At 41.3% G+C, this 25660-nt stretch overlaps 9 protein-coding genes across 9 annotated transcripts; 6 read left to right on the top strand and 3 right to left on the bottom strand.

The window, feature by feature from the left end:
- Positions 1-1538: 1538 nt before the first annotated feature.
- On the top strand, positions 1539-2447 carry BDB00DRAFT_876132 (uncharacterized protein; the record flags this gene model as incomplete). The annotated part of the gene is made up of 3 exons (XM_053127444.1): positions 1539-1584; positions 1709-1788; positions 1929-2447. 3 exons carry the CDS (start codon positions 1539-1541, stop codon positions 2445-2447), a joined length of 645 nt encoding a protein of 214 aa, XP_052975964.1.
- A 1849-nt stretch (positions 2448-4296) lies between these two features.
- Positions 4297-5287, bottom strand: BDB00DRAFT_876130 (uncharacterized protein; the record flags this gene model as incomplete). Its single annotated transcript, XM_053127443.1, has 4 exons — positions 4297-4424; positions 4548-4724; positions 4912-4984; positions 5210-5287. The coding sequence occupies 4 exons, from the start codon at positions 5285-5287 to the stop codon at positions 4297-4299; spliced, it is 456 nt and encodes a 151-aa protein (XP_052975963.1).
- A 1799-nt stretch (positions 5288-7086) lies between these two features.
- BDB00DRAFT_842080 (uncharacterized protein) lies at positions 7087-9973 on the top strand. The gene is made up of 6 exons (XM_053124861.1): positions 7087-7210; positions 7324-7842; positions 7908-8157; positions 8227-8342; positions 8425-8763; positions 8859-9973. The coding sequence occupies exons 1-6, from the start codon at positions 7145-7147 to the stop codon at positions 9762-9764; spliced, it is 2196 nt and encodes a 731-aa protein (XP_052975962.1). The 5' UTR covers positions 7087-7144; the 3' UTR covers positions 9765-9973.
- A 33-nt stretch (positions 9974-10006) lies between these two features.
- On the top strand, positions 10007-10685 carry BDB00DRAFT_842074 (uncharacterized protein; the record flags this gene model as incomplete). The annotated part of the gene is given in 3 exon segments (XM_053124860.1): positions 10007-10072; positions 10109-10138; positions 10156-10685. 3 exon segments carry the CDS (start codon positions 10007-10009, stop codon positions 10318-10320), a joined length of 261 nt encoding a protein of 86 aa, XP_052975961.1. The 3' UTR covers positions 10321-10685.
- A 4116-nt stretch (positions 10686-14801) lies between these two features.
- BDB00DRAFT_842052 (ubiquitin-2 like Rad60 SUMO-like-domain-containing protein) lies at positions 14802-17245 on the bottom strand. The gene is made up of 7 exons (XM_053124859.1): positions 17003-17245; positions 16652-16922; positions 16349-16441; positions 15925-16234; positions 15700-15856; positions 15412-15611; positions 14802-15334 (listed from the first exon to the last, which is right to left on the bottom strand). The coding sequence occupies exons 1-7, from the start codon at positions 17166-17168 to the stop codon at positions 15164-15166; spliced, it is 1368 nt and encodes a 455-aa protein (XP_052975960.1). The 5' UTR covers positions 17169-17245; the 3' UTR covers positions 14802-15163.
- An 84-nt stretch (positions 17246-17329) lies between these two features.
- On the top strand, positions 17330-18617 carry BDB00DRAFT_884424 (small-subunit processome; the record flags this gene model as incomplete). The annotated part of the gene is made up of 6 exons (XM_053128327.1): positions 17330-17551; positions 17654-17764; positions 17858-18011; positions 18101-18231; positions 18322-18432; positions 18537-18617. 6 exons carry the CDS (start codon positions 17330-17332, stop codon positions 18615-18617), a joined length of 810 nt encoding a protein of 269 aa, XP_052975959.1.
- Positions 18426-20639, bottom strand: BDB00DRAFT_919830 (WD40-repeat-containing domain protein). The gene is made up of 7 exons (XM_053128739.1): positions 20140-20639; positions 19940-20049; positions 19720-19841; positions 19527-19628; positions 19338-19453; positions 19160-19268; positions 18426-19059 (listed from the first exon to the last, which is right to left on the bottom strand). Exons 1-7 carry the CDS (start codon positions 20305-20307, stop codon positions 18818-18820), a joined length of 969 nt encoding a protein of 322 aa, XP_052975958.1. The 5' UTR covers positions 20308-20639; the 3' UTR covers positions 18426-18817.
- Positions 20640-22918: 2279 nt separating this feature from the next.
- Positions 22919-23563, top strand: BDB00DRAFT_876125 (uncharacterized protein; the record flags this gene model as incomplete). The annotated part of the gene is made up of 4 exons (XM_053127442.1): positions 22919-23051; positions 23160-23267; positions 23401-23424; positions 23496-23563. The coding sequence occupies 4 exons, from the start codon at positions 22919-22921 to the stop codon at positions 23561-23563; spliced, it is 333 nt and encodes a 110-aa protein (XP_052975957.1).
- A 443-nt stretch (positions 23564-24006) lies between these two features.
- On the top strand, positions 24007-25137 carry BDB00DRAFT_876124 (uncharacterized protein; the record flags this gene model as incomplete). The annotated part of the gene is made up of 1 exon (XM_053127441.1): positions 24007-25137. The coding sequence occupies one exon, from the start codon at positions 24007-24009 to the stop codon at positions 25135-25137; it is 1131 nt and encodes a 376-aa protein (XP_052975956.1).
- Positions 25138-25660: the final 523 nt, after the last annotated feature.

Raw genomic sequence — 25660 nt, 5'->3', positions numbered from 1 at the left:
GAGACAGAGGGGATGTGAACATGTCAGCTAATTCTTGGGGATGTTTATTATTCCTCGACCAAGTTTTTTTTAATAATCTCCGTTGTTTCTGTTGTTTGCAAGAGAATGAAAACGCGCGTGTTAGTTTCAACCAGGAGAGATGTGCGCTGCACCCATCATACAGCATCATCGATTGGGTGTCCCCAGAAACAAGAGAAGCTACGATAATCGGGGAACAGCCATGAGACGCCAAGAGCCTAGCTTATAGCTTAAATGGAACAGGACTTTTTTTGCTGCTTTACGTGTGTGCAACCGTCCTATGTAGAGGCACATTGTCCTACTACTGTACAATCAACAATTGTCTCCGATATATTACTCTATTCCTTAAAAACAGGGATGGAAAAGGAGACTTCTCATCAATCACCACCAGTTTTCATCATCGAATGTTGTTTTTGCTGGATTTGGCTAATATAATTATACAAGTTGGAATAATCCACCACCCACTCAATCTAGCTCATATTTGCCGCACTGACGCCGATCATCCACAACCTTCATTTTGAGCAAGAAGGGCTTATGCACAATCGTTACTCAGTGCCGTGGAAGAGTCCTGTTAAGGGATTTCCCGAGCACATACTGGTAATGATATGCGCTGCGAAAACCTTTTAACCAAATATTTGCTAGTGTTGATGCATGTCAATTTGCCCTCTGCATGTTGCATATGACATACTGATATACAGCACATATAATCTCAGTCAAAAAATTATTGTAACCAAACAATGGATGAAATCCTCTCTTACTGATAGATCGCAGAGCTTACAGTATAATCAAAGCGTCGCTATCATAAGACGCTTTTACTTTCATATGAGATTTTATTTCTATCATAACCACTTTACAAGAACGAAGGCTTCCAAAACCAACTTGAATTTCCGAGTTGGTGATTGCATTAACCGTGTTCTAAATGCCGTACTTACATAAACAAATGTATTAACTATTCTTGTCAATAGAAAGGTAGTAAAAAGATGGAGAGAGAAACGCTGCGTCATAGCCCCTTATTGTGGTTTTTGTTTTTGCCAGACATGTTGAAGCTATTGTACATATTAACAAACAATACTCTTTTAGGACATATTTCACCTATTTGATTCTCATTTGTGGACTTCGCGCTAGGGACGTGTACACCCCTCAAGTTTATCTGTCATCATCACTAGAAGCAGCAATCAGCAATTCTCTTTACTCGTTCATCCCGCCATAAAAGCAGCTGTTGCAGTTTCAAACGTCAATGATACACATTTATTACTTGACGAAAAAAGCGCTTAATGCCACGTCCCAAATGTTCAAGAAAGGGAGGGTATGGCCTCCCACTCGTTACGGAACGAGGGGCGTTTAAAGCCGAAGGGTTGATTCGCACAAAAGGGCAACGATGACAACGAAGGTGGTAAAGATCATGGCAAAGGATTTGATTGGGTGGCCTATTTATTAGAGACTTCAATAGGTTACGATGTTGACAACAAGTCGAGAAGTTGATCTGATAACACCCACAAGGCCATGTTCTGCTTTCGGTCATGCTGAAACGTGCCGCTGACGAGTACGCAAAGGCACTTCTTGCATGTATACGGCAAGCGGACACATTAACATTTAGACGATATGTATTTCTTGATCCATCGTCTAAACCGTTTTTTATGTTGATAGAGAGTTTTGAGGATCGACAGATTCGCTGTTGCCGAATCTACAGGTGTGGCGAGCACGGCCGTTGACAGCACTCGTTGCAATGTGTTGGCCAATGACCAGCGAAATATTCATTTCCTTGAGGCGGTCATGGATGCTGACAGGTTTGGGACGCTGCTGTTGTCAATATCAACATGCGACAGCAGGCGTAGATGTTAGAGGTGAAGCAGCCCCTCTATGAATTTACATATGCGAATAAAGGGAAGAGACGCATAAAATGCGTCAAGCTCAATTCTGGCGCTGCTGGTGTCCCACATACGTCTTTGCAGGAAACGTCTGCTAAAATTATTCCCTTGGTAAACTCATATGAGACCTCAAACCATCTCACCCATGCAGTTATCCCTATTGGCGTAATCGGCGTCATAAATACCACAAGTAACTCATTGTACTTTTGGCAGCTCAACAGCAATGGAAGGAAAAGAGCAAGCGATAAAAGAGGTAAAGACCAGAAGCTCCAACTAAAAATCCAGAACGAACAGACGTTGGAGGCTGCTGCCCTGTCGGGTCGTTGCGTCTCGAGAAAACGAGACAAAGGCGAAGTTGCTGCAGAAAGCGACGACGTCGTGAACGTTGACGGCTGCAGTAATGACATGTCGTTCGACGAGGAGGACTTCATCGAAGCCAAGATGAGTCGAAATGCAGCCAAAGAAGAAAGAGACCTAGAAGAACTTAGGAGCCAGCGTGCACGGTTCGTAAAGGCGGCCAACGAGTGGATGCACGTCTTTAACATCTTGAAGATGTTGTGAAGAAACAAGAGCAAATGTTCAAGTACTTGTGTAGCTTTTTCCCCTCTCCTCCCACACCCTCATCCCTATAAAACGTCTTGTATTTTTGTAGTATCATATCATAAATCAAATTATTGTTCTATTCAATGGTGGTGGTAGTAGTGTGGTGGTGCGGAAAGCAGTATTTGCATCAATACATTCTCTATTCAAAAATAGTATTTGGATCAATAGTTGGATTCATTCCCTAAATCTTATTTTTGAAAAATATATTCTATTTATTAATTGAAATATTCTTCTAATACAACCATTCTCACATTTTTTTTCATTTATATGTTTACATTTTTTATTTTTTTTATTACAAATGAATTCTATTACAATTATTGTTTTTACAATTTTCTTAAAACTTACAATATAAATCTTCTTTTGGCCATGTGCATATTTACATTTTTCTTGTTTATAGTACCGACAATATAATACATGCCTACTGGACTTAACAGAAGCTTTTGATTCTTCTGCTAGTCCAGAAAGGCAACGAGATTGACGGTACGTCCAAACTCCCATTCCACACCGATCCGGACCTTCGACATCTTTTTGTTGTGAACAGCTTCTGGACTTGTCTCATCACCTTATAATCATTTAACGCGTTTAGTATATAGTATATGACAATATAGTATTGCACAGTACTCACCATGTGGCAAGCTGAATGGTGCTACCAAGTTCTGATGACGGCGGTATGCCGGGTCACCGTAAAGAATGAACTTGGCGCCATCAGCAAAGTTGAGCCTTCTCTCCAGCTCTGGGAGAAGCTGGGACTCGGTCAGCAAGTACCCATCGTGATGAGCACCACAGATGGGGCCATAGAGACATGTTGTGATGCCATCAGGCGTTGTGACGGTCTGATGCTTCACAGCATGCTTGTGCTAGTATGCATTGTATACATCAGTCATCGTGTTGTTGGAGTAGTGTATGTCCAATAGCTGGAGAAGATAAATAGCGCATAAAAGAACCAAACACACAGCATACCTTGTGGCCATTGTACACCGGGTTCTGGTTTGTAGTGGGCCTACAAATAGCCCTCACAGTGCCGTCGATGAAGCCGACGCAATTACTCAACGGAGCGCCTATAAAGATACTCGCTCAGCACTTATTTATCCGTATGGTCTGGTAAGTCGTTTGTATATAGCAGTACGTACCTTTCTGATGGATCGCATCAGCAAAAAGCTGCAGTCGCTCACGAGTGAATTGCGTTTCAGTGAGCAACAGCAGCTTGTAATACTTGTTATACAAGTATTTCTGAAACCGGGTCACCACGGATCTCCTGTGGGCTTTCCAAAAAAGCTCTGCTTTTTTGTAAATGATGGCGCATGAAGAACGTGGCTACTTGGCGGTATCCTTGGAGGCCAAGTCCAGCTCCAGCAAAGTCCTTCAAGCAACTGTTGATGCATGTTTAAAAAAGGCAAGTATATTATTTAATTATGTGCACTGTTGTTGGGTTTTTCTTAACTGACATGTATATACGTACCGATGTAGCTTCTTACTGAGCTCACTACCTGTAACGACGTTGCCGTTGGCCACGAACAAAAAGTTCTGGTAGTTTTCAATGCCGGCCTGGACATCCTCACCAGCGCGGGTCTCCTTGAAGGTGAAACTGCAAACGATTCAATTTCAACAATTTGGGCAAATCAGCAAACCAGCATCGCAAATTCAACACATTGTGAAGCGCGCTTTGGCAAAAAAAAACAAGAATACAATACATACCGTTCAAAAGGGCGGACGAGGACAAGGTACATGAGCAAAATATCACTCATTGATGACACCATTGAACATGATGCTCAGTTCATTTGCTGGACGATGGACTCCATTGTCACCTCTAGTTCTTCTTCCTGGACTGGGGAGCGATATCCAAATCATGCTTGATAGTGTTTTGAAGGATCGAAAGAATTTGCTTAAGGGACATTCTGTAAATGAGGGTGGGGCGCTGTGCAAATTGCTTCTTAGCTTATGATCAAATAAACAATGCATATTGCTGTCTGAACAACCCAATACTAACCGCTTGTACTGGTAACCCACAGCTACTGTGATTGCCATTGGCGGTAAAAAAGAAGTAGATCTTTTCCCTACCTCTGTTGCCACGGACAACTGTCGTTTGCTTCCGTTTGAGATACATTGCCAAAAGTTCAGCAACGCTCAAGTCCTCCAAACGCGCTGGATACGCCAAACGACGCGGGCAAATCGCCAAAGCCTCGACGCTTGAGACACGGAAACGATGTCTCACATCATCTTCCCTGAAGACAAAAACTAAAGGTAACTCCAATTCACGAGTGATTTCCAGAATCTAAAGGCTTATTTATGAGTCAATGCAAATGCTACGAAGATCAAGTTCATTTACTTTACAAAGTTCAGTAAGTACATACTTGGGTTTGCGTGAAGCGAAAGATCAAATTACACTGGTCCTAAAGTGGTAGTTGGAAAGGCTGAAACGTACTTTCGGTTGTCGACTGTTTGTACGTCTCTGCAAAGGTTGCTCCCTGCACATCGAAAGCTGCGAGAGAAGAAGACTAGAAGGACATGATAAAAGTAAAAAGAAAGCAAAGGGAAAAAAATCGCTGGGGGTCATTTTTAGCTTTGGGGACGACATGTTTTTTCCAAGATCAGACAATTGTTCTGTATAAGGCAGTTCGACAGCATACCAAACTCTATAATGTCCCTTCAACGCGAGTGGTAAGTTGTCGTGCCAGTGCTGTTCAAGACGCGGGATCAAGAGCTGATTATGTTTCTTTTACGACTTGAGCTAATACAGGTGTTTTTAAGCCAAGGTTGCCAAGACCGTACAAAAGCAGAACAAGACGCGCCAGGAACATGATCGTACAGCAGCTAAAGTTCGACTTGGAGTTAAAAAGCGAGAAAAAATATTGGCTGTCATTGTCGATATAGCGATCAAAAGGCTGACGGAAGCTAAAGACTCAAAGGGCATGTGCGAGCATCAACCTCACAGCTCCCCGTTGAAACCGCAAGCCAAGAACTTTTATAATCATACTGCATTGCCATGTATGCATGCGGAATCATTCCCAAAAATTTAAGCTTTACTGCCAGCTGGGTCGAAACCTTCACCAAAATCTTGTCACTATATTCTATTGATCAGCACCCACAGGTCAATCATACTCACTCAGTTTAAGAGTTCACAACTACTTCTTACCGAAATGATTTATTAAAGCCACTACAAACTACCAGTATATTATAAGTGCACTCAGTATCAGAGAATGCATCATTGTATAATAAATACTTGATCACTGCTTATGCGATAATGTGAAAAGAAAGTAAGAAGGTAATTAGTGTTGACTTGAGTGCGGCATCAGCCAATTATTATCATAAGCATAAAGAATAAGAAGATGAAGGAGGAAGAGTAAAAGATAACTACGTATAGTAGACGAGGAGGTGTTATTTGGCGAGGCTGTCATTTGGATGAACCTGATAACATAGTTGTCCATGACACTCTTATCGAAAATTACAAATCCCCTTTTGATAAAGCTGTACTAACGCCAATGCTTCGATTAAAAAGCTGTAAGTCTGTCGAGCAATACAATTTGGCGTTTGATACTGATGATCGTCGCCAAAAAAGATACGCTACGGAGCTATAAAAGATTGTCAATAATTACAGCTGCATGGTCAGCAATTTCAACAGCAGTATGTGTACTCAGCACTCTCTTGAATGGCTCATACATGGTTCCTAGGCAAGGCAACATGTTTTCGTAAAAAGCCCATGCGTCGAAGATGCGATTTTTATTATTTATTTAGATTGAAATAAAAAATGGAAGTATATATTCTATGTCAATCTTGCTTGGATGCTGCCAAGAAGCCAAGGTTTAACCTGAGGGGCTGGACGGGATGAAGCTTGGTGTTGACTAACTGTCATTCGTCGCACCCTGAATTTGTCACGTGAAAAACTTGGTTACACCGCTGAGGTCGCAAATGCTGATTATATTCATTAGACAAACTACCATTACCTGAATGAAGTACTTCATGCACTTATCATAAACTCTTGAATAGATAACAGTTATTTACTTTATATGACACAGTAATAGACACGCTCCAGTAAGAACAGCATGCTCGAGCGGCGATGGGCTCTAAGTGGACTGGGGTTTTTTCTTCAACATTCATGACCATAAGATACAAAACGAGTCGTCAGGATAATATAACTCGTCCGACGGGCATAGTAATCTTAAGCACTGTCGGAAGAGGTTCGCAAAAAGAAGAGACTTTCCTAATACTTCTTCCTTGTCCGTCTGTCAATCATCACCTGTCTTCACGCTCCTTATCCATGTATCATATCCCCTAAATTTTGGTGACAGTTAACGCTATTGGCAGGCGCGTATTTTAAATATTGAGCCCCCCACCCCATTTTGATGGTTATTGTTGAAATGAGAAAGCATATTCAAATGAAAGAGGTTGCAATGAATAGTGTGGGGCAGTTTGTTTGCATTCGAGCAAAAATTGTGATGCAAACAAGAGTGCAAGTTTTAAAAAATTCGATGCGGAAACGGGAGAACATGCACGTCGTACAAGTGGAGCATTTGAAAGGGTGAACGCCGCAAAAAGGAAGAGAGAGAGAGAGACAGGTTGTCGTACCTTTATATTTTCCTTCATATTTTTATTAATTTAATTCTTTTTATTAGTCCCCCACTTTTTTTTCTCTTACCGCACAATCGAATGCAAAAAGTATGCCACCAAGTAATCTAGACGATGCCCTTCGAGACCTTGAAAAGCAAGTGATCGATTTCTCGCTGGTAAGACAACCGGCGCGGAAGAGAAGTGCGGGTGCACAACACAAACAAACACAACAATCCCAATTAGGAACCTGCCTGTTATTTAACTTTTCGTGTGGATTTATTTTTGTCAGACTGTCGACACAGACAACAGCCCTGTACCCACAACTGCAGCACCAGCAATACACAATAATAGCAACTATAATAGCCGTCCGGACAGTTCATCAAACAATCCAATGCATCGCCATGCCAGTCTTCGCAAAACGCCAACGTCTAGTTGCGTACCAAGTGATGACGACGATGACGATAATGTCTGCGTTGCCGAGTTACGCCACCGTGCGCAACAGCAAAAACAGTATCCTGCTCATAGCCGGTCAAACACCTTAAGAGGAACGAGATCACGGGATGCCAGCAACAATGACAACAGTTTAAACCTGAAGCGAAGTGTCAGCACCGGCGGAAACAGTCGGTTCAAGATAACTGAACCGGTGCCTCCTTTACCGTCCAATCTAGCTGTACCCCCCAAGGATCCCTCTGGCGATGACGATGATCAAGATCTCAAGGCAGCTATGCACTGTGCCTGGGCTGTACTAGAAGCCGGAGGCGAAGGTGCAGATGCATCCAATAACAAGTCTGTGGAAGCAACTGCTCAGGTAATAAACAATTATGCAGATTTAAAAGAAATATGGCTGATCTAATCGATCATATTTCACCTTAGCAAGCAATCGCTTCGGCAAACATGGACAAATCAGTCAAAAGTAGTGGTGGTGGTAGCTTTGGCACTGGCGGTGTGTCCATGAAAGTCATCACTATCCGTATTTATATCAATGACGGATCAGTGCACAAGACAGTGCAATTGACAAACATGCTGACTGCAGCAATGGTGCTCCAGTATCTGAGAAAGAAGGGTCTTGTGGATAAAAGCGAGGACTGGTCATTGTTCGAAGTTGCTTACAGTCATGACGTTGGTAAGTGTGTATCCATGGTTACAAGAAATTAGTTAACATGACAAGCTGATCTTACCATTTATGATTTAGAACGTCCCCTGCGCGACTGGGAAATTGTCATGGATGCAACGTCAACTTGGGAGCAAGATACAACGAATCTGCTGCTTGTCAAAAAATACAAATACCGTGACTCACTGATGGCTGATGTACGCATGTGATTTTTGTTGATTGCTTTCTATCATTTCGATAAGAAATACTGATTCTGTCTTGTATTACTAAATGGAATAGAGCGTACTTCAAAAGCGTTATCCCCCTAATTATGGATGGCTTTCGATCGAGTTAAAAAAGGGCAGATGGCAACGACGGTTCTTTTATATTATGGATAATGCGATACATCATGCCAAGGACAACAAAGGGACAGGTTCAACCCCACTATGCCACTTGTCAGCTTTCGACGTGTATACAATGCTGCATCATGTTCGTGGATCACCAACCGAATTTGTATTCGCTGTGCGTGCGCAAGACAAACCTCATATATTCGAGCGACCAGAAGATTACATGCACCTATTGGCAGCGGACGACTATGATTCTCTACGACAATGGGTGCTCAGCATTCGATGTGCGAAGGTAAATTAGTGGATGTATCGAATAATTTCTCATGTTTTTGAGAACTAGATATTGGAGAACTTGTTTGCTCACTATTACTTTTTCTTCATTTATAGAACGCTTTGAACTATCAAATGTATCCTCACCGTGTTATGAACCCGTTGGGCCCTATTGATGCGCCTGCTTCGACTGCGCCCCTAACTTCATCCGTGGAAAGTAGTAGAGGAACGGCAAATGGAGAAGAAACGGTTTTGGTAAACCGGAGCAACACGCTGCGCCGACACAAGTCAACAAAAGAATTTTCACGATCCAGTCCATCATCTGCAGGCAACGAAGAAATCAACAAAAGCGGCAGTGGCAATGGATTATCGCGGCACAGCAGTAGACGAGGTCGCGGAGGCAGGGATGGTGCTGATGGCCCGCTGATAAATCCCTACGACCGTGATCCCTTTTCCAAGGGCTCACTCCTAGCAAACAGCATTGCCAACAGTGAAAATGAACCCCTCGAGAACTCTACCGCCAGACAAATCGTAGCACTCCCATCAGAAGATTTATCGTCATCGTCACAACCTCAAACGCTCATCCAGATAGATGATAGAGTCAAGTTCTCCAAGGGATCTTTGCTTGAAAAGTCCACGCATGGTGCGACTGCCGTCAGCAGTAGTGGTGAATCCAAATTATCACGATCCAGAAGCACCCGTGATTCAAATCATCACCATCATCACAATACCGATGGTGGAGCAGCAGCAGCAGCCACGTCAGTACCCTCAGCATCAGCAGCCATAGGAGGAGGAGAAACGCGACGCCAAATGTCTGTTCGACGAAAGCCTACCACTTCTCGAAGTCGTCGACATGATGTTCCAATGCCTGCGTCTTCTGCAGTACCTGTGCCTCCAAATGGACCGTTGCTACGACCAGATGAGGATCCTGAACAAGCACATACCAGAAAGCTAATGGAGCGACAGATAAAGCCTTTAATTAACTTTAACGAACCTTCCACGTTTGATCCTCGAAAACGATAGGACTTAGCAACAACTAGCACACACACAGTTCATTTTATACCAGTTTTAGATGAAGTTTTTTGATAGATTTGGCTGCATTATCATATTTTCCAAGAATATTTATTCCCGTTCCCTCTCTCTTCCTCTCCTTTTTACCTTTCCTCTATTTCTTCTACAATGAAAAGGCATCGTCAAAAATAGTTTTATTTCGTCGTGTATAGTGATCAACGGAGGTTTTTCTTGGTAACGCGTGTCAGATAAGCATGTTCCTCTTTCATTTCTTTCTAGCAGGATTATCTTCATCGCTGTCAATTTGGAAGGATGATACAGTATAGCAATATGTATTACCAGTGTGGTGACCAAAGACGTGTCATACAGCATTTGTCTTGATGATGGTTACCGATGTGTCGAGCTTATATATGATAAAATATATAATTTATCAGATGGTAGCGATGATAGCTCAATCAAGAAGCAAAACAACAGGAAGAATCCAGACAGCAATGATAATACCAATGCAGTAATGGAATCACATATTCACCAGGTGCAAGTTCATTTGGAAGAAGAGGAAATACTGTAGGAAAAGGCGAGCAAAATGGCTCCTTTCGTAGATGGCTTGTTGAATTGAAGGCATCCATTTGCGCCCCTCAAACTTCAGCAATCCCATTAAACAGGTATCTATACATAAATCGAAGTATGCAAGCGAGATCTACTCATTATTATTGACCTTAGCACTGCCGATTCTTTGTTTCCCTCATATGTTTTCGTACCACACCGACATAAGTACCACTCACTAACATCAAACTACATTTATAGTACAGACGTCATCATCGATCTACTCTACAAAGGATACAAATTCGAGCAGACCAAAGAGTTTACAATGCGATCAACATGTTTAAGAACTATTATGATAGCACGGTCATTGCGCAAGCTTTATCGCCTTCTTGTCGCCTCTTGGAAGTGACGTTTGGTCCAAAAACAGGCGCATTTTTCAAAATGACAAAAAGATCCTGTTGTGATAAGCTACTTGCAGGAAAAGAGAGAGAGAGAGAGAGAGAGACGAGCAGCTGAAAACAGACTTTCCAATTTTAAGATCTAGCAGTTATACTAGCCTGTTGGCGTATGCTCTGGTGTTGCCTCTTATAAAATAACCCCTTTTCACAAGAAGGTCGCATCATATCTGCGGTAACAAGCAATGTAGGCGAGCACAGAAAGTGAAGAGGAGTGTCAAAGTGTGATAAAGCGCGTTGTGATCATGTTACTGTCGTCTGTCATTGTTCCCCGCTTTGTTTAGCACGGAGCTGTGGGTGGGCAAAAAAATAAGGAACATGTCGTGCGCGTGAGCAAAAAAATAAAATAAAATAAAAAGCGGTAAAATGTTTATGAGAAGAGTGCGAAAAGAAAAAGATTGTTTTATTTTGTTTATCATTTTGTTTATTTGTGTTTAATAAATAATAATAATAATCTGTTCGTTCCTCACCCTCCACTGACCCGCACTGGTACATTGCAGTCATCTCTTCATGGCGGACCACTGAGCCCATCCAATCATCAGAAAACTCTGAACAATCGCCAGCACTGGCACGGAACTGATCATAGCACAGACAGTGACCCCTGCGCATACAGCCCAACGCCTTTCCAAAACGAACTAAAGTGAAGAAAAAAAAAGAAGTAAAAGAAAAAGAAAGGATGCTCGCTTTATATAGACGTTTTTTGACTGTCACGCTCGGGACTTCAAAAATTCCACCAAGTTCCATGGATTTTCATTGGCTCTTGCTTAATAGTATGCCTTTCAGCATATGATATGGCTCAAAGGGACTATCACGAAAGGAAAAGAAAGGGGGTGTGCTTGGTGGTCATCCAAACAAATGTGCTGCGGCGGTAGTGGTACGTGTCTCTCACCATGGGCAGCTGTACCTCCGACGACGACGTCGCCGCTTGGTTGCGAGAGGTCCGTGCACGGCACCGTGTCAAGCGAAAACAAAGACACGAATGCGAATGAGCATGTAGATTCACGGAAGAAATGCTTTCATGTGAGCAGTAAATGACGGAAATAGGAGTGACTGACAAAGTAGACAATTTACCATCAGTGAGTATTGAGAACACTATCCACCCAGCAGCCAGTTTACAGTCCTTCAGCCAACAAGGCAAACAGCGTGTGTAGATAGCGTACTTCACAGACAAATCCACAGTACTTTAATATTGTCTTTTGACTGTGTGTGTGGCACGTAATGTTATGTGTGTGCGGAAAAAGATGCCCCCATCGCTGCACTTTATAATAAAGACCCGTTATCTTCTATGTTCAACCGTGCTCGTCAACTGTTGCTTAACCATTGTCGCTATCCGCCAACAGTTCTCTCCTCCATCCTCCATCCCAAGTATGTGCTGCTGCAGATACGTTGACCCGCTCATAATAAGTATCCGCTGTTGCCAGTAAAATCGATTCATCCTTCATTGTTTTTCATTGCTGCTGATAAAGTAAATCGGTTCGTTTGTTTTTGTGCGGTTCTACGTTCTTTTAAAGCAGCGTTCAAGATCGATTGAGACGATAAGAAGAATAACACTACAAACGACTTTTGCGTGTAATTCGTTGCTCCATTAATCACCTTGTTCACTTGCCATCTCTTTGCGCATTTCGAGTGCAAAGTCAATTGGCCAAATCGTTGTGTCACAATGCGCATAGTTTCCGTTTCAGGGGAAAACTGTTGGAACGTTCAAGATTTGACACACGCGTAACTTTGTCACTATCCAAAAAAGAAAAATCTGTGTTGCGCTCCTCACTGCTAGACTTTTGCATCCTGCTGATTTACGTCCTTTATGCTTGTCGTTAGTGTGAGTTAGTGCATACGCGTTCATAGCCTTCGTTTTGTTATAATAAAAAGAGAGATGAAGCGAATTCTCCCCTATTGTTGCCTACTATTTCCACAGCAAAATACACATTGTGTCTCTGATCGTCTCTTTGCAGACTATTTGTCGTTGCCGAATTAATGATGTTATAATAAAGCCCGAGAGAAAAATCCTGCTCTTTTGCAGTTGCTTTTTATATATGTTAAGAGCACCGTTTAGTGTGTATTACGTCCCATTCGGCCCTTCTGGTATAAATTACGATCCGCTTAATTTTACTATGTGTCTTGCCTATAGATGCCACAGAAAAGTGTGCTGGGGACGAGCAACTTCTTCATTACAAGACTTCTCCAACAGTAATTTCATTTACAACCGGTGCATTGACTGGTGGCAAGGTGGCATATCAACTAAAGTTGGCAGGGATAGTAATATGTGTTTGCTCTTGGACTACATGCGTCTTATGTAGGGCTTGCCGTAAAATGGACGCTCCAAGGCTACCATATTCTGGTAATTTTAAATCACCATATCTTGAGCCACTGATTCGGTCAGTATATGGAAATGTTAACCAAGCTCATGTCACCTTTACCAATAGGTCAAGAAGGACTTAGTCTCTGGATCACTTTCAAAGGCATTGCATACACCGTGGGCGACGACTGATCATGAGCGGCGAAATGGCTATCTGTCCCTCCAATAGGGTTCGTCGCTTAACAGAAATACTCATAATTCCTAGATTTCAATGGAAGTTTTCCCAACAGTGGATCATGATGTTTGGGGAATCGTTTGGTCATATAAATGTGTGGACAGTAGCATATCATCAAATAAAAAATTAAAGGAACAAGATGGGCGGTGGATTTGAGAAAATCACAACGTTATTTGCCCGACGTTGGTCAACATCCAAACTTGGGTTGAATCGTTTTTTTAAATGCGTGCTTCCCGTTTTTGCACCATCATCTCATCGATCAAAAAGGCCTCACAATTTCTTTTTGGTAAAAGGTCTAAGTCTCGCCCTGTACGTGGCTGGACACGCTGATGATTACGCCTTGCGGTATCAATCGACGCTCAAGCGAGGCGTGCTCTTTCCCCATTATGTTATCGAACAATTGATGAAACACCTTGTAGCCGAAGAAATTGCAGAGTAGATAGTCTGCAAGAGAGACATTACCGAAACTACAATAACGTTTATGTGCAGTACAGTAAAGTGTATAACAATTTAATAGAATCTGTATAAAACGACCAATCTGGACGCATCACCAAAACAAAGAGTCCCTCGATATGTGTACAAGCAATGATGTATGGCGTGAAGGTGGACTACGATGCCCTTGTGCAAACAAAGCCTGGGCGAAAAGGAAGCGAAAGTGGAACACTAACAAACATGAACAAAGAGATAGCAAGGGTAAGTGTTTTTCGGCATTGATTCCAGGCAAAAAATAGCTGTAATAGATAACGAACAACAACAGCGCAAAGCATGTGTTATTTCCAGTGCTTAGTATAAAAGACGCATTAATTTGGGCTGCAAGAGTCTTTCTATCAAGTGATATAAAAGAATCTAGAGATGAATAGTCTAATGTAAACGAACAGTAACGCAGCTGACATAGTTGTACATGCTGCATAAATAGCGTTCTGTTCGTACTAGATAGTACTTTTTTTCTTCCACGCGCATGGGATTCTTTTAAAAGAGATTTGGCAGGAGTAGCGCGCGCTTAACATAGGTGATTAATGGACATCTTCGGGGCTTGTAGAGAGCACATGGAGACACAAGCATTGAATCTATACCAGACAACAATAGTACTACCGTGCTTGCACAGAACAATCTATCACCCTCTTAGATTTGTGCGTAGCAATTACTATGAGGTAACTTCTTCTCTCTTTGCATTCACACCTCCACCTCTCTGCTATTATTCTGTGTATACTACTAGTTCTCAAATAAACCTACATCATCTAATACGGATAAACGTCTTTGGCTTCATTTTCGAAAACACACGAAGTTTACTGCTACATACACACAAAAAGTAAGAACTTGGGTGTCAAAATGATGTATGTAGATCTCTCTTGCCGATACACCCAATACAAGGAGATGTCACCAACGAAGACTATATGGCATTGTGGATGGTATGGACTATCTATGCTAAGTACACTGTATCCTATGATGATACAAGGACATGTTGTGATAGAAATCTTGATCATCTACTACAATGTATTTAAAAATGATAAATTAATGGTAAAAACATTTATTTAAAATAATATTTAAAGTGAATGACAGTGATATTTATAAAGAATTCAAATGCAGTGGAATTTATCAGGACAGAGTAAAAAACTATACAGGGGAGGAGTGAAATGAAAATTTTGAAATTCACAGCAGGGCGACGATGTTACTGTCTCAAAGATGACGGAATGAGAAAAGAGTTGGAAGAGAAGTGAGTGTGCGAGTAAGGTTAGTGAAAGGAATAGAAAGAGATGGCGGACAACAGTTCGGTATGTAAAATATTTGATGTGTGATATGTGGCCAGTATGTAATGTGTGTTTGCGCGTTAGAGAGAAAGACAGTGAGAGATACTACTATTGCTACTGTTATTGATCTATTGTTATGAGATGACCACTTCCACCACATCCTCGTCCTCAAGTTCCGTATCACCTATAGTATCGTCAAGCGATAGATCCTCGCCATCGAAAGACAATCGAACCCTGCCTACTGCATTGCTTTCCAGTCCCTTGAGTTCAGCGTATCGTTGCACAATGGTCCGTAATAAAGTTGTCTATGAGAAAAATTGGAGTATAAGTATCCACGACAAACAAATAATAATTTAAAATCCAAATCAAATTTTCACATTACCTGTTTAACGCGCATATTGGTATCCTCATTATTTTTACCCCGTATCTTGATATGCATGGCTGGGTCATCTTTAGCAACTTCGGTGGTCTGTTCCAGACTTTCGATGAAGTTTTCATCAAATGGCGTCTGTTGAAGCTTTCGTTTCAACTGTTCAGTTCTCTCTTGTTCATACTTCTCATAATCGTCTTTGAGATATGCCTCTATTTAATCACCAAGAAAGTACTAACATTAATACACATCTAGACGTAATAGCGATTTTTCTCCCAACTTCTCCAAACCACTACTTACTCATGAGATTTTTAGACTTGATACCGGGGATCATCTTAAGACTGGATGGAGTAGCACGTAGCATGACAGGAATACCATTGTATACTAATATGATCTCGCTCTGCTTCAGAAACTTTGTCTTGCAAAAGTACTGAAGCAGCTTCTCGAAAGGATCGCTCTATAAAGAACGAACAAAAGATTTATATCTTAGTCACCTATTATCCACTAACCCTTTTTGTTTATTACCTCCAGAAGAATCACTTTGATGGGCTGACATAATCTTTCAATTGCTTTGAGCATAGCTTCACCCGTGAGTTCCTTGAGGTTGACAAACTCGACCTTTATGCACACTTTTTCCGCTTTTAAACTTTCATCAGCAGCACTGCTAGAGCCAGCATCAGCAGAATCGGGTGTGGAAGAGGCAGCAGCAAGTTTCACCAGATCAGGATCAAGGTCGGCCATTTCTTCAAGTGTGGGTATAACGGGCGGTGGTGGTCGTGCGCGTGGCTTCTCTTGGCGACGGATTTGTTCCTGTAGTACTTGTATATGATCGAATCTAGAAACACACATGGTTACTTTGATACATGCGCATATGTTCTTTTGTCGTGAGGCTAGTAGTAACACTACTAAACTATGGGAAAACAAAAGACATAAGATTGCGACGCTATACCTTGGCATTGTTGGCGATAAAGATGAAAGGCTTTCGAATGATGCTGATAGATCGCCGCTTCCGTCGTCAGCACCATCATCGTCCGAGAGTTCACTAAATACGATGATGTTGTTTATTCAGTGATCCATTTAGTGGAAAAGAAAATCCAAAACGGGGATTACGGCTTTTTTTAGACATATCACACATACGCGCTTCCTCTCACTCGCACACACGAAAAATCCGTAACATCATTGTTTCCTTAATCTGGCCACACAGTATTATGTGATACGTGCAAATGTAAAGAAAAGCTGAAGCTAAACTTACATGCATGAACTTTGCACTCTGTTATCACAAGTATCAACTTCAAACGACATGTCGTCTGTTATCGGTTCTACGTTTTCATTATCCAGTCCAAGCGAATCGCCGTCGTTTCTGTCCTCATCGTCTTCTTCGTCGTCGCGAGACTGTTGTGAATGCAATCGCTTATTCAATTCACTGTAAAGCAACTTTTGTTTCTTTTTAGAGGAGGACTTATGATCATCAGAATCGCTGTCGTCACTGTCTGTTCGCGATCCGTCAACGCCCAATTTTGCACCTAGTTTAAAGAAAGAAATATATATGTGGGCCTTCTTCCTAATAAAAAAACTGTTTTCAATAGAAACATGACATTCTTACGGGTTTGAAGGAATTCTTCATATTGACTTTTGCGCTTTTCAATCTTTTCAGCTTTTTCAGTTTTTTCGATTTTTTCAGTCTTTTGTCCTGATTTCTTCTTTCCAGTGGTTTTTCGCTTGGCGGGACGTCGATGGGCATAAACGTTGCAAATATCAAAGTCTGCCATTCTCTCTTGTCAAAGTGTTGGAAGAAATAAAGAAAAGACAAGAGGATCTCCAAGCAACAAGTGGTTTAAAGCGCAGCTGGTGTTAAAATTTGGACATAAATCATCTTAATTTTTTTACTCTTTATTTTCTTCAGTTAAAATTACGATCGATCTCGAAAACAATGTCGTCTTCTATGCGCAATGCCGTTCACCGGCGTAATCACAGAGAACGTGGTCAACTGGCAGGCCGTGAAAGGCTTGGCTTGCTTGAAAAGAAGAAAGATTATTTGCTTCGTGCCAAAGATTTTCACAGCAAACAACGACGATTGAAGGCTTTACGAGAAAAGGCTTTGGCACGGAATCCCGATGAATTCTACTTTAAAATGATCAACTCTCAAACAAAGGCAAGTGGGTTTGACGTAAAAAGAAAAAAATGGATTGATTTGATTCGAGGAAGTGTGTGAATTGACACAGTCTATACCTCTCCCACTTTCCAATATAAATAGGGTGGCGTGCATATTCAAAAGCGAAACGAGGCTTTGCCACATGAAATGGTGCAGTTGATGAAGTCACAAGATAAGAATTATATTAAAATGCAACGCGATATAAGTAAAAAGGTACCTATTTGATCTGATAGGATCCATATGAGTATACCCATTTGGTTCAGGAGATAGTTACTGACTGTATTATTTTTATTGTACAATTACTAGAAAATGGAAAAGTTACGGGATTCTTTGCATTTCTTGGACGAACAGCTGGATGATGAAGATATGCTCAATGTATACGAAGAAGACGAAGAAGAAGAGGAGACACCTATGCCACAGAAAAACAACCATGTTGTCTTTGTAGACTCAGCTGAGCAGGGTATGTTGAAGGAAACAGGGATGAAGAGCGTATTAGTCTGTTTGGAATATGGATTGTTAAATCTGAGCTTATCACTTTTCTTTCTTTAGCCAAATCATTTGATCCTGCAAAGCATTTGGATACATTGCCGGAGCTCGTCAATCGCAAGTTTAACCGACCACGCGTGGAAACATTAAGAAACAACGAAATCATTGCTCCCGAGAATGCTGCATCACTTAAAGTAATGATAATAACTTAAAGTGGGGTGTGGAGGGGTGGAGTTATTAAAGAGAAAGTATCATTGACCAGCACTTTTACATATTATACTTAGGCATTAAGGAAAGAAAGAGAGGCCAAGTATAAAGAATTCACATCGCGTGCCAGCCGTGAAGCTGATCTGCAGCAGGTTGAACGCGAACTCGAGATCCAACGTGCAATGCAGGTAATTAAAGAACTAGCAATAGAAGAGGAGCATATCGCATGTCGTATCCAGGATAGATGCACTTACTGAGCCCTTTTATTATCATCAAATGCGACATCATGTAGGCTAAAGGTGACAAAAAGAAAGTCGGTGTGGATAAGAACGGTTTGGCAGTCTACAAATGGAAAGCACGACGTAGCAAGTAGATCCATAACCATGACCCCGTTCCTCCTTCCTTCATTTCTCCCACTCACCCATGCATTCCATCACCTCTTTTTTTTTGTTGTTTGTAAAAGTTTTCTCTTTTTTTCGTAATGGTGTTATACCTTTTGATATTATGAGCATATTTGTATAAAGGGAAAAAGTATTTACATTGTTTTTTCCAACTTTATATGTACACATGTATTTATACACCTTTTGCGAAACCGACTCGAAGTGTTTGATCAAAGGAACAATAAGCCAAGAGTCCCTTCTTGTCTCTGCTCCAATCGCTCGAAATTATTGGATGTTTGGATGCTGATAGCACTGAGGATGTTTTTTTTAAGTTATCGTAACTCCACAGACTGACCGTGCCATCACCAGCGGCTGCAGCGAAATAGTTTGGACTTTGTGGTAATTGTCGTGTAGACCATACAGTAGTGTTGGCATCTCCCTATTTATAATTTTGTTTTCAATGTGAGCAAAGCAGTTCCGGGTCTTCTTAAAACTATCGCTCTCTCCTAATGATATCACTGTTTTCTTAGAGAACATACAGGTAGTTTTGTTGCTCGTAATTCCTTGCTAAAATCGATGACTACGATACCGGTCAACGTGCTGAGTGTGAGCTGTGTTGGTCCCGAAAAATCAATAGCACAAATCTGTATAATTCAAAACAAGAGACGCTTAGCTTCAGTTGACAGCACATGCGATATTCTATTCCCACTTACACCAGATTTAACATTTGTTTTGTAGATATAGTGAGTGGTTGAAATGTCGAACAATTGGAAGTCACCGTTATCGAAACCGACTGCCAAAAGTCTCTCGTTTCCGTTTTCAAAATTTCCTACATGTATAGATAAAACGACTCAAGTTAGTCTATGAATCTCACTTTTATACCCGCCCTGTGCCTACTATACCAAATGCAACAGCCCAGGCATCGTTCATTTGTTCAGCCGGTTTAGGTTTTATTACTAGTACGGATTTTTCCAGGTCTCTGGTATCCCAAACTTTTACGCTACCTATAGTAAAATCCACACCAATCCCCTTTCACGGTCAATACACACTGTCCAATTATTTAGAATTCTGTTTTTTTTTGCACACACAGCATACCATCTCGACTAACAGTAGCCAATTCGCGTGCTCCTCCGGGTCGAGTAGCACCACCACATCCATCTATTGCATTTATAATCGTCTCGTGGGCTTTAGTGGTGGATAATGGCAAATCGAATCGGCTCGTGTCCCTTTTATCATACAGGTTATAGTATCGTTAGCCTTGCTTTGTCCATCTTTTTCTCTCCCTGCAGGAAAAAAAACATTCGCGCGATGAAACAGTACACACCATATTTGCAACTGTCCGTCGAAATCTCCTGTCGCCAGACGACGCGTTAATCCATCAGCTGCCCCCATTGTGCAGCAACGTACAGGGGTCGTTGTCTCGGTCTAATACATAATTTAGTTTGGTTTGTTTTCTCCTTGTAAAAAGGGAACAGTGATCATTATTCTGTTATAAGCGTTGGGAAAATCACATACTTCGCCTACTAAAGTGAGCATTTTGTTCTGTAGTTCATATACAGCAATGGAACCTGTACCGCGACCGGTAGCGCCGACAGCACAAATCCGTACTGAAGTGGGTATCCATTGAATGCTGTAAGGGGTAAATGTAAGATCGCGGCTGATTAATGGTGCAATCGTCGTCATATATAATAAAGTGTCTTGAGAACAAAAAAAAAATAGGAAGAGTGTTGGTCCCACTGTTCATAATACAAATTCCAGCTTTTTGCACCGCACTGTTCACTCCTCTAAGAATCTTCGAGATATCATAACTCCAATGTATTTTTAAGCTTAGTTGATACTGGTTGTCTATCTGATAGCAGCATATAGCGCAATAGATCAGTTGTATTATTTCGGTGTATATATCTGTTCACCTCCATTTAAAGAGTGTATGGTATGTAAGTGGTCGTTTTTTTCAGCTACTGTTGCTTATAATAATACATAACAGTAGTATATACCGCAGACACTTTACGAAAAGACGCTTGTTATGTAAAAAAAGGAGATGTATTGTAAGTATCAGGGGAGGGATGACGAACAGATTCATCGTCGTTTGAGAGTAGCACTGTTAAAATGAAGGGTGCCGTGCAGTTATTATTCAGGCTACTAGATGATGTACAATCTTTGACATCGTTATCGACAACGATGAGTATCAGCTGACATGCTGCGATAAGAAGACAAGACGTTGAAGAGAATATATATCTGGGAAAGTGAAAGAGAGAGAGATGGAGGGTCAGAGGAAGGGAAGATAAAATGCGGCAGGGTGTGCGGCAGTGTATATCCGGACAAACTAAAAAAAAAAGTCAACAAGAAAGAGCCGCGCGTCATTCATCAACCCTGCGATTGTATAGTAACTCGGCTACACCAGTTTAAAAAAGAGATAAAGAGCACTCTCTCAGTTCTGAATATCTTCTAGACATATCAGAGATTCTTCCAGTTGCTCCTTCATTCTTTTTTGACGTGTCAGATGATATAGCACTTTACTTTTGTATGTCTTTGTTATATTTCTATTGCACACGAAGACTCTCATTGAATAATACACATGGTGAGTCAGTGAAGAGCTACGTACACTCGGAGCACCGCCCATTATCAATATGTAGAAGAGCTTGTATGCAATACACTAATAGTAGTAGCAGGTCTAGTCAGATCTGCTGCATACACAAAAAAAAAGTTGAGATACAGGAACTGTTGCCCAGGTGAGGTTGCATCACATATTTACGGAGAAGACACCAATGGGGAGACAACTGCATATCAGTGGAGTGTGTCCTTTATAATAATGGATGAGCTTGATGTGCATAATTACACTCGTATCACATAGAGGTTCTGCTTCAAGAATGCTTCCAATATAGTACTTCTCGTATGCCGCGAAATGCACTCCTGCAAGAGTAAAAAACGTTGTGGCAAATATTTTAAAATTACTTTGGTATGTATGCACTATGCCGACGAAATATACCACATTAACGTGCAAGTATTACTACGTTGTCAAAATAATTACCATAACTGCGCTATAATACTACACATTCGTACATCAACATGCAATACCATAACGAAATAGCCAAGGAATGTGTTATTACATGGTGGTCTGTTTTTTTTTCTTAATTCCTGTCTTTTTAGATCTAATCCTGTGTATGATGTCTTCGTATGAGACGGTATGGCATAATGACTGAGGATCGCTTAATATGCAGCAGAAAGCCAAATATAAATGATGAGCCGGCAGCAAAATAAGTGGCATGTTGTTTAATAATCAATGCATGAAATTTTCCCCTTTAGAATGGCTCCATTCTTATATTTTTAAACTTTCTTTAAATTACGTATTTCGTTCATTATTTTGTTTATGTAGCTTTCATTTAACATGCTACAAATATATTGCGTATAATGACAATAATTTTAATGCTACTTTTTATTACATAACAAGTCAAAGTCGCGGTACATTATAGTTTACAATATGCTGTACCAAACCAACACCAGGTCTAACGACGATGATAGGCACAACCAACATATCATCGCCAGCCATTTGGCTGCGTTACGTGTATCTATTTTCGATTAGATGGCGCCAAGTCACGCACATAGTTTGCGTTGTGAATGTAGGTCTTCTAGTACATACACATCATGCACAGTGCGTCAAGGATTCAGGAAGAAAGCAGAAGGGGAGATAGAGCGGAGGGGGTTGATTTAGAAAAAACGAAATATCTGACTGTATAATGATTTAAAGTAAAGCCCCCCTTTCTTTCTCCTTCCCTGTGCTTCCTACGGAGTTTGGCTGGGGAGACTTATCTTCTTGCATCAGAAAAGAAGAGGGCGCAGCATTAAGGAAATATTGGAGAGAGACAAAAATGAAAAACCCTTGCTTCCAAAGGTTATCATCCTCACGAATGATTACTGTATATAAAACTGAAGCCATTTGGTTTCTCCCCTTTGTCGTATGAAAGGAAGCCCTTCATTTTGTTTTCTTTTGTTTCCTTCTTATCATTATCACTATTGTTAAGATCAACTCCTTCTGTAAATACACTTCCCATTTTGCATCAAGTGCGTGTAACCACCAGAAAAAAAAGAAATGAGACGCTATACTCTAGTAGTATTACTTGTTATTGTATTATCATGCTGGCTTGTAACCTTATCAGCACCAACATCGTCGTCGGTTGCTTCAGCATCTTCTGATAACAGCGACAAGAATCATCGACATCCGAAAAAGAAAAGCAAGCATAAAAAAAGTCATGAAAGCAACTTCCACCACGGCAAAATAAAAGAGAGTCACCGCACAATGCTCGACAAGATCAAAGGTGATGCACTTTCTGGCGTTGGCACGTACTATAACGCGGGACCTGGATCTTGTGGAGAAACCGATACCAATGACGAACTGGTGGTTGCCATAAATAAACCACAAATGCATAATGGTACGTGTTTCTGAATCAAATGAAATGAAATGTTTTTGTTTATATTTATGTGTTGTTGTGTGTGGTCTGCCGTTTTGGTAATTAATGAAAACAACTTGTCAAAATCAGGTCCTAATCCCAATGTCAATCCACATTGTAACAAGTACGTGTATGTAACAGGCCCCAATGGTGAGACCAAGGCGCGCATAGTCGATACATGCCCTTTATGTCCTGAAGGTAAAAATTTTAAACCATATTTAATCTGATAATTCGTTTACTGATGGGTGTATGCTTGTGTGTGTGTGTGTGGGTGGGTGGGTGGGTGTATGTTTATTTGATAAACACTAACACTGAATTTTTTCATGTGCAGGCTGTCTCGACTTATCGCCTACTGGTAAGTTAGAATGGAACAATTCGTTGGAAGCCAGCTAGCATGAGATTAATGTTTTTTTTTTCTATAAATAGTTTTTCAAATCGTTTGTGGCGAATTAAGTAAAGGGAAATGTCAGATCGACTGGAAGTTTATGCAGTAATTGTTATAATAGTGGGTTAGCGGAGAGAGAGAGCTATTACTACAGAGTTACTACTATAACGCTATATATACTACATATATACTGTATACAAACATTGTACTACATACATACAATACATAATATTAACACACTCCACTTCACCTTCTTCACATCGTCTTCATCATCACTCCCCCCTCCCCCTCCCCAATACTACCCCCTTCTTGTTCTTGATTCAGCCTACTATTCATTCACACCCCTCGCTCTCTCTGTGTCTTCGCATACCTTCATCATTAGCATCGTCTTGTTCTTCTTTTTCTCTACTTATCTACCTTTTTCCTTTTTTTTTCCTTCTGCCATTTACTGAACCTTTTTACATAACATACAGCATCATTATATACACAACTTTTACATACATCATTGTATAGCTACAATAAAGCAACACGTTATTGCCATTCTTTTCCACGATGGATATTCAAAAAACTTCAATTTTTGACCGGCTATTCGGTGCAGATAATACCTACCACAGCAGTAACAAACGACAGCACCGGTTATTACACATGGTATGGCGCAAGCACCGTCGAGAAAGGGTGGTGATGAATCCAGATATATTCTGGGACTCTGAAGATTCTGACGAGGACGATGATGACGAAGAAGACGAGGACGACGACGAGGAATATCATTATCACCGCCGTCGTCGACATCAACAGCCTTCACAAGACATCAAACGAATACAGTACAAAAGTTCCAACAGCAAAAAGGGTAGCAGCCCTATTCCAGCAGCAGCATCTGCATATGGGCAAGATCACGAGCATGCAAATCGAGTTTATGCAGCAACCTTGAACAAACTACAAAATCCACCGCACGATCTAAGGGTCAATGTCGCTCTTTGGTGTATATTAGGCAAATCATCTTCCGCTACAATTATTGCTGCTACTACTACGGCAAACAACAGCAAGCAACAACAACAACAACAACAGCAGCGTGATAAATTATTACTTCCGCCTCTCCTGGCGGACAATCTGACGAAAAAACGAAAGGTGTCATGCCGCTACTTTTTAATGCTTCTCGAGACGCCGGTGCACCAAATACGTCAGAACAGACACCCAGTTCACGAGGCTGTCAATCGACATCGAGGGCGCTTTCAGGACACAACCATCGTGACCACAGCTCAGCCTGTGACTTCTTCTTCTGCGGCATCACCAAACAATGGTGCTGAGTCCACAACAACCGTTGTGAAAAAGGCAAAAAGTTTTCCGTCTTACTGGAAGCGGCAGCGTAATGGTGGTGAACAACAACACTTGCGGTGTTCCACGGAAACAGTAGCAGAGGAATTAAAAGAACGTCGAAAGAAGAGGGCAATGTTGCATAAAGGGGCTACAACAGCAACCACCAGTGCTACTACTACTACTACTACTACTACAATTCCGCCTAATATTATTCCGCGGCCTACTTGCCCATCGTCGTCTTTGTCTTTGTCTTCGGTCCGTCCTCAGCAGGAAAAAAGGATGAAACGAACGGGAGCAGCAGCGGAGGAAGATGATCAAGATGATGTGCCACTAGGACTGCTCAAAAAATCATCTGTAGAGAACATTTAGCGAATACCTAATCGATAATAGTAAAATAATAGAAAGAAAAAAAATAAAAATATTCGTGGAGGGAATGAACGCCTAGAAAGGGGTGATATGATAGGTGCCCCGGGACATGTGACTTACTGGGTAACGCTACAGCACCGTATGTGTACTGCTACTTCCTAATTGATGATGTAAACATTCAAATGGAGATACAGGGAAATGACCACGTGCTGTCATGTACTCTACACTGTGGTAGGTAGCAGATTCACGGTATCTGTACCTCTGATCTGTCTCGTGTTTTAAAATGGACGATAGGGCTGCCCTGACGTGGCGTTTTGAAGGGAATTGCTTGTACTGTGAACGTTAGAGGGAGTGTTTGAAGGTGTGATGTGCGTCTATTTAGTGTGTAAGCTGGATGGGACCGTTGATGATGGGCTTCAAGTGAATTTATGCAAAATGGAAAGAAAAATCCTAAAATTTTTGTGCCATCGAGAGTTTTTCTCCTACTACTGCTATCTCAATTAATGCTAACCCACGTTCCGGAGTT

The sequence above is a fragment of the Zychaea mexicana genome, assembly GCF_025766255.1.
Source record: "Zychaea mexicana strain RSA 1403 chromosome Unknown BDB00scaffold_83, whole genome shotgun sequence".
NCBI classification, from domain to species: Eukaryota; Fungi; Mucoromycota; class Mucoromycetes; order Mucorales; family Lichtheimiaceae; genus Zychaea; species Zychaea mexicana.
This window is presented reverse-complemented; position numbering and strand designations above follow the sequence as displayed.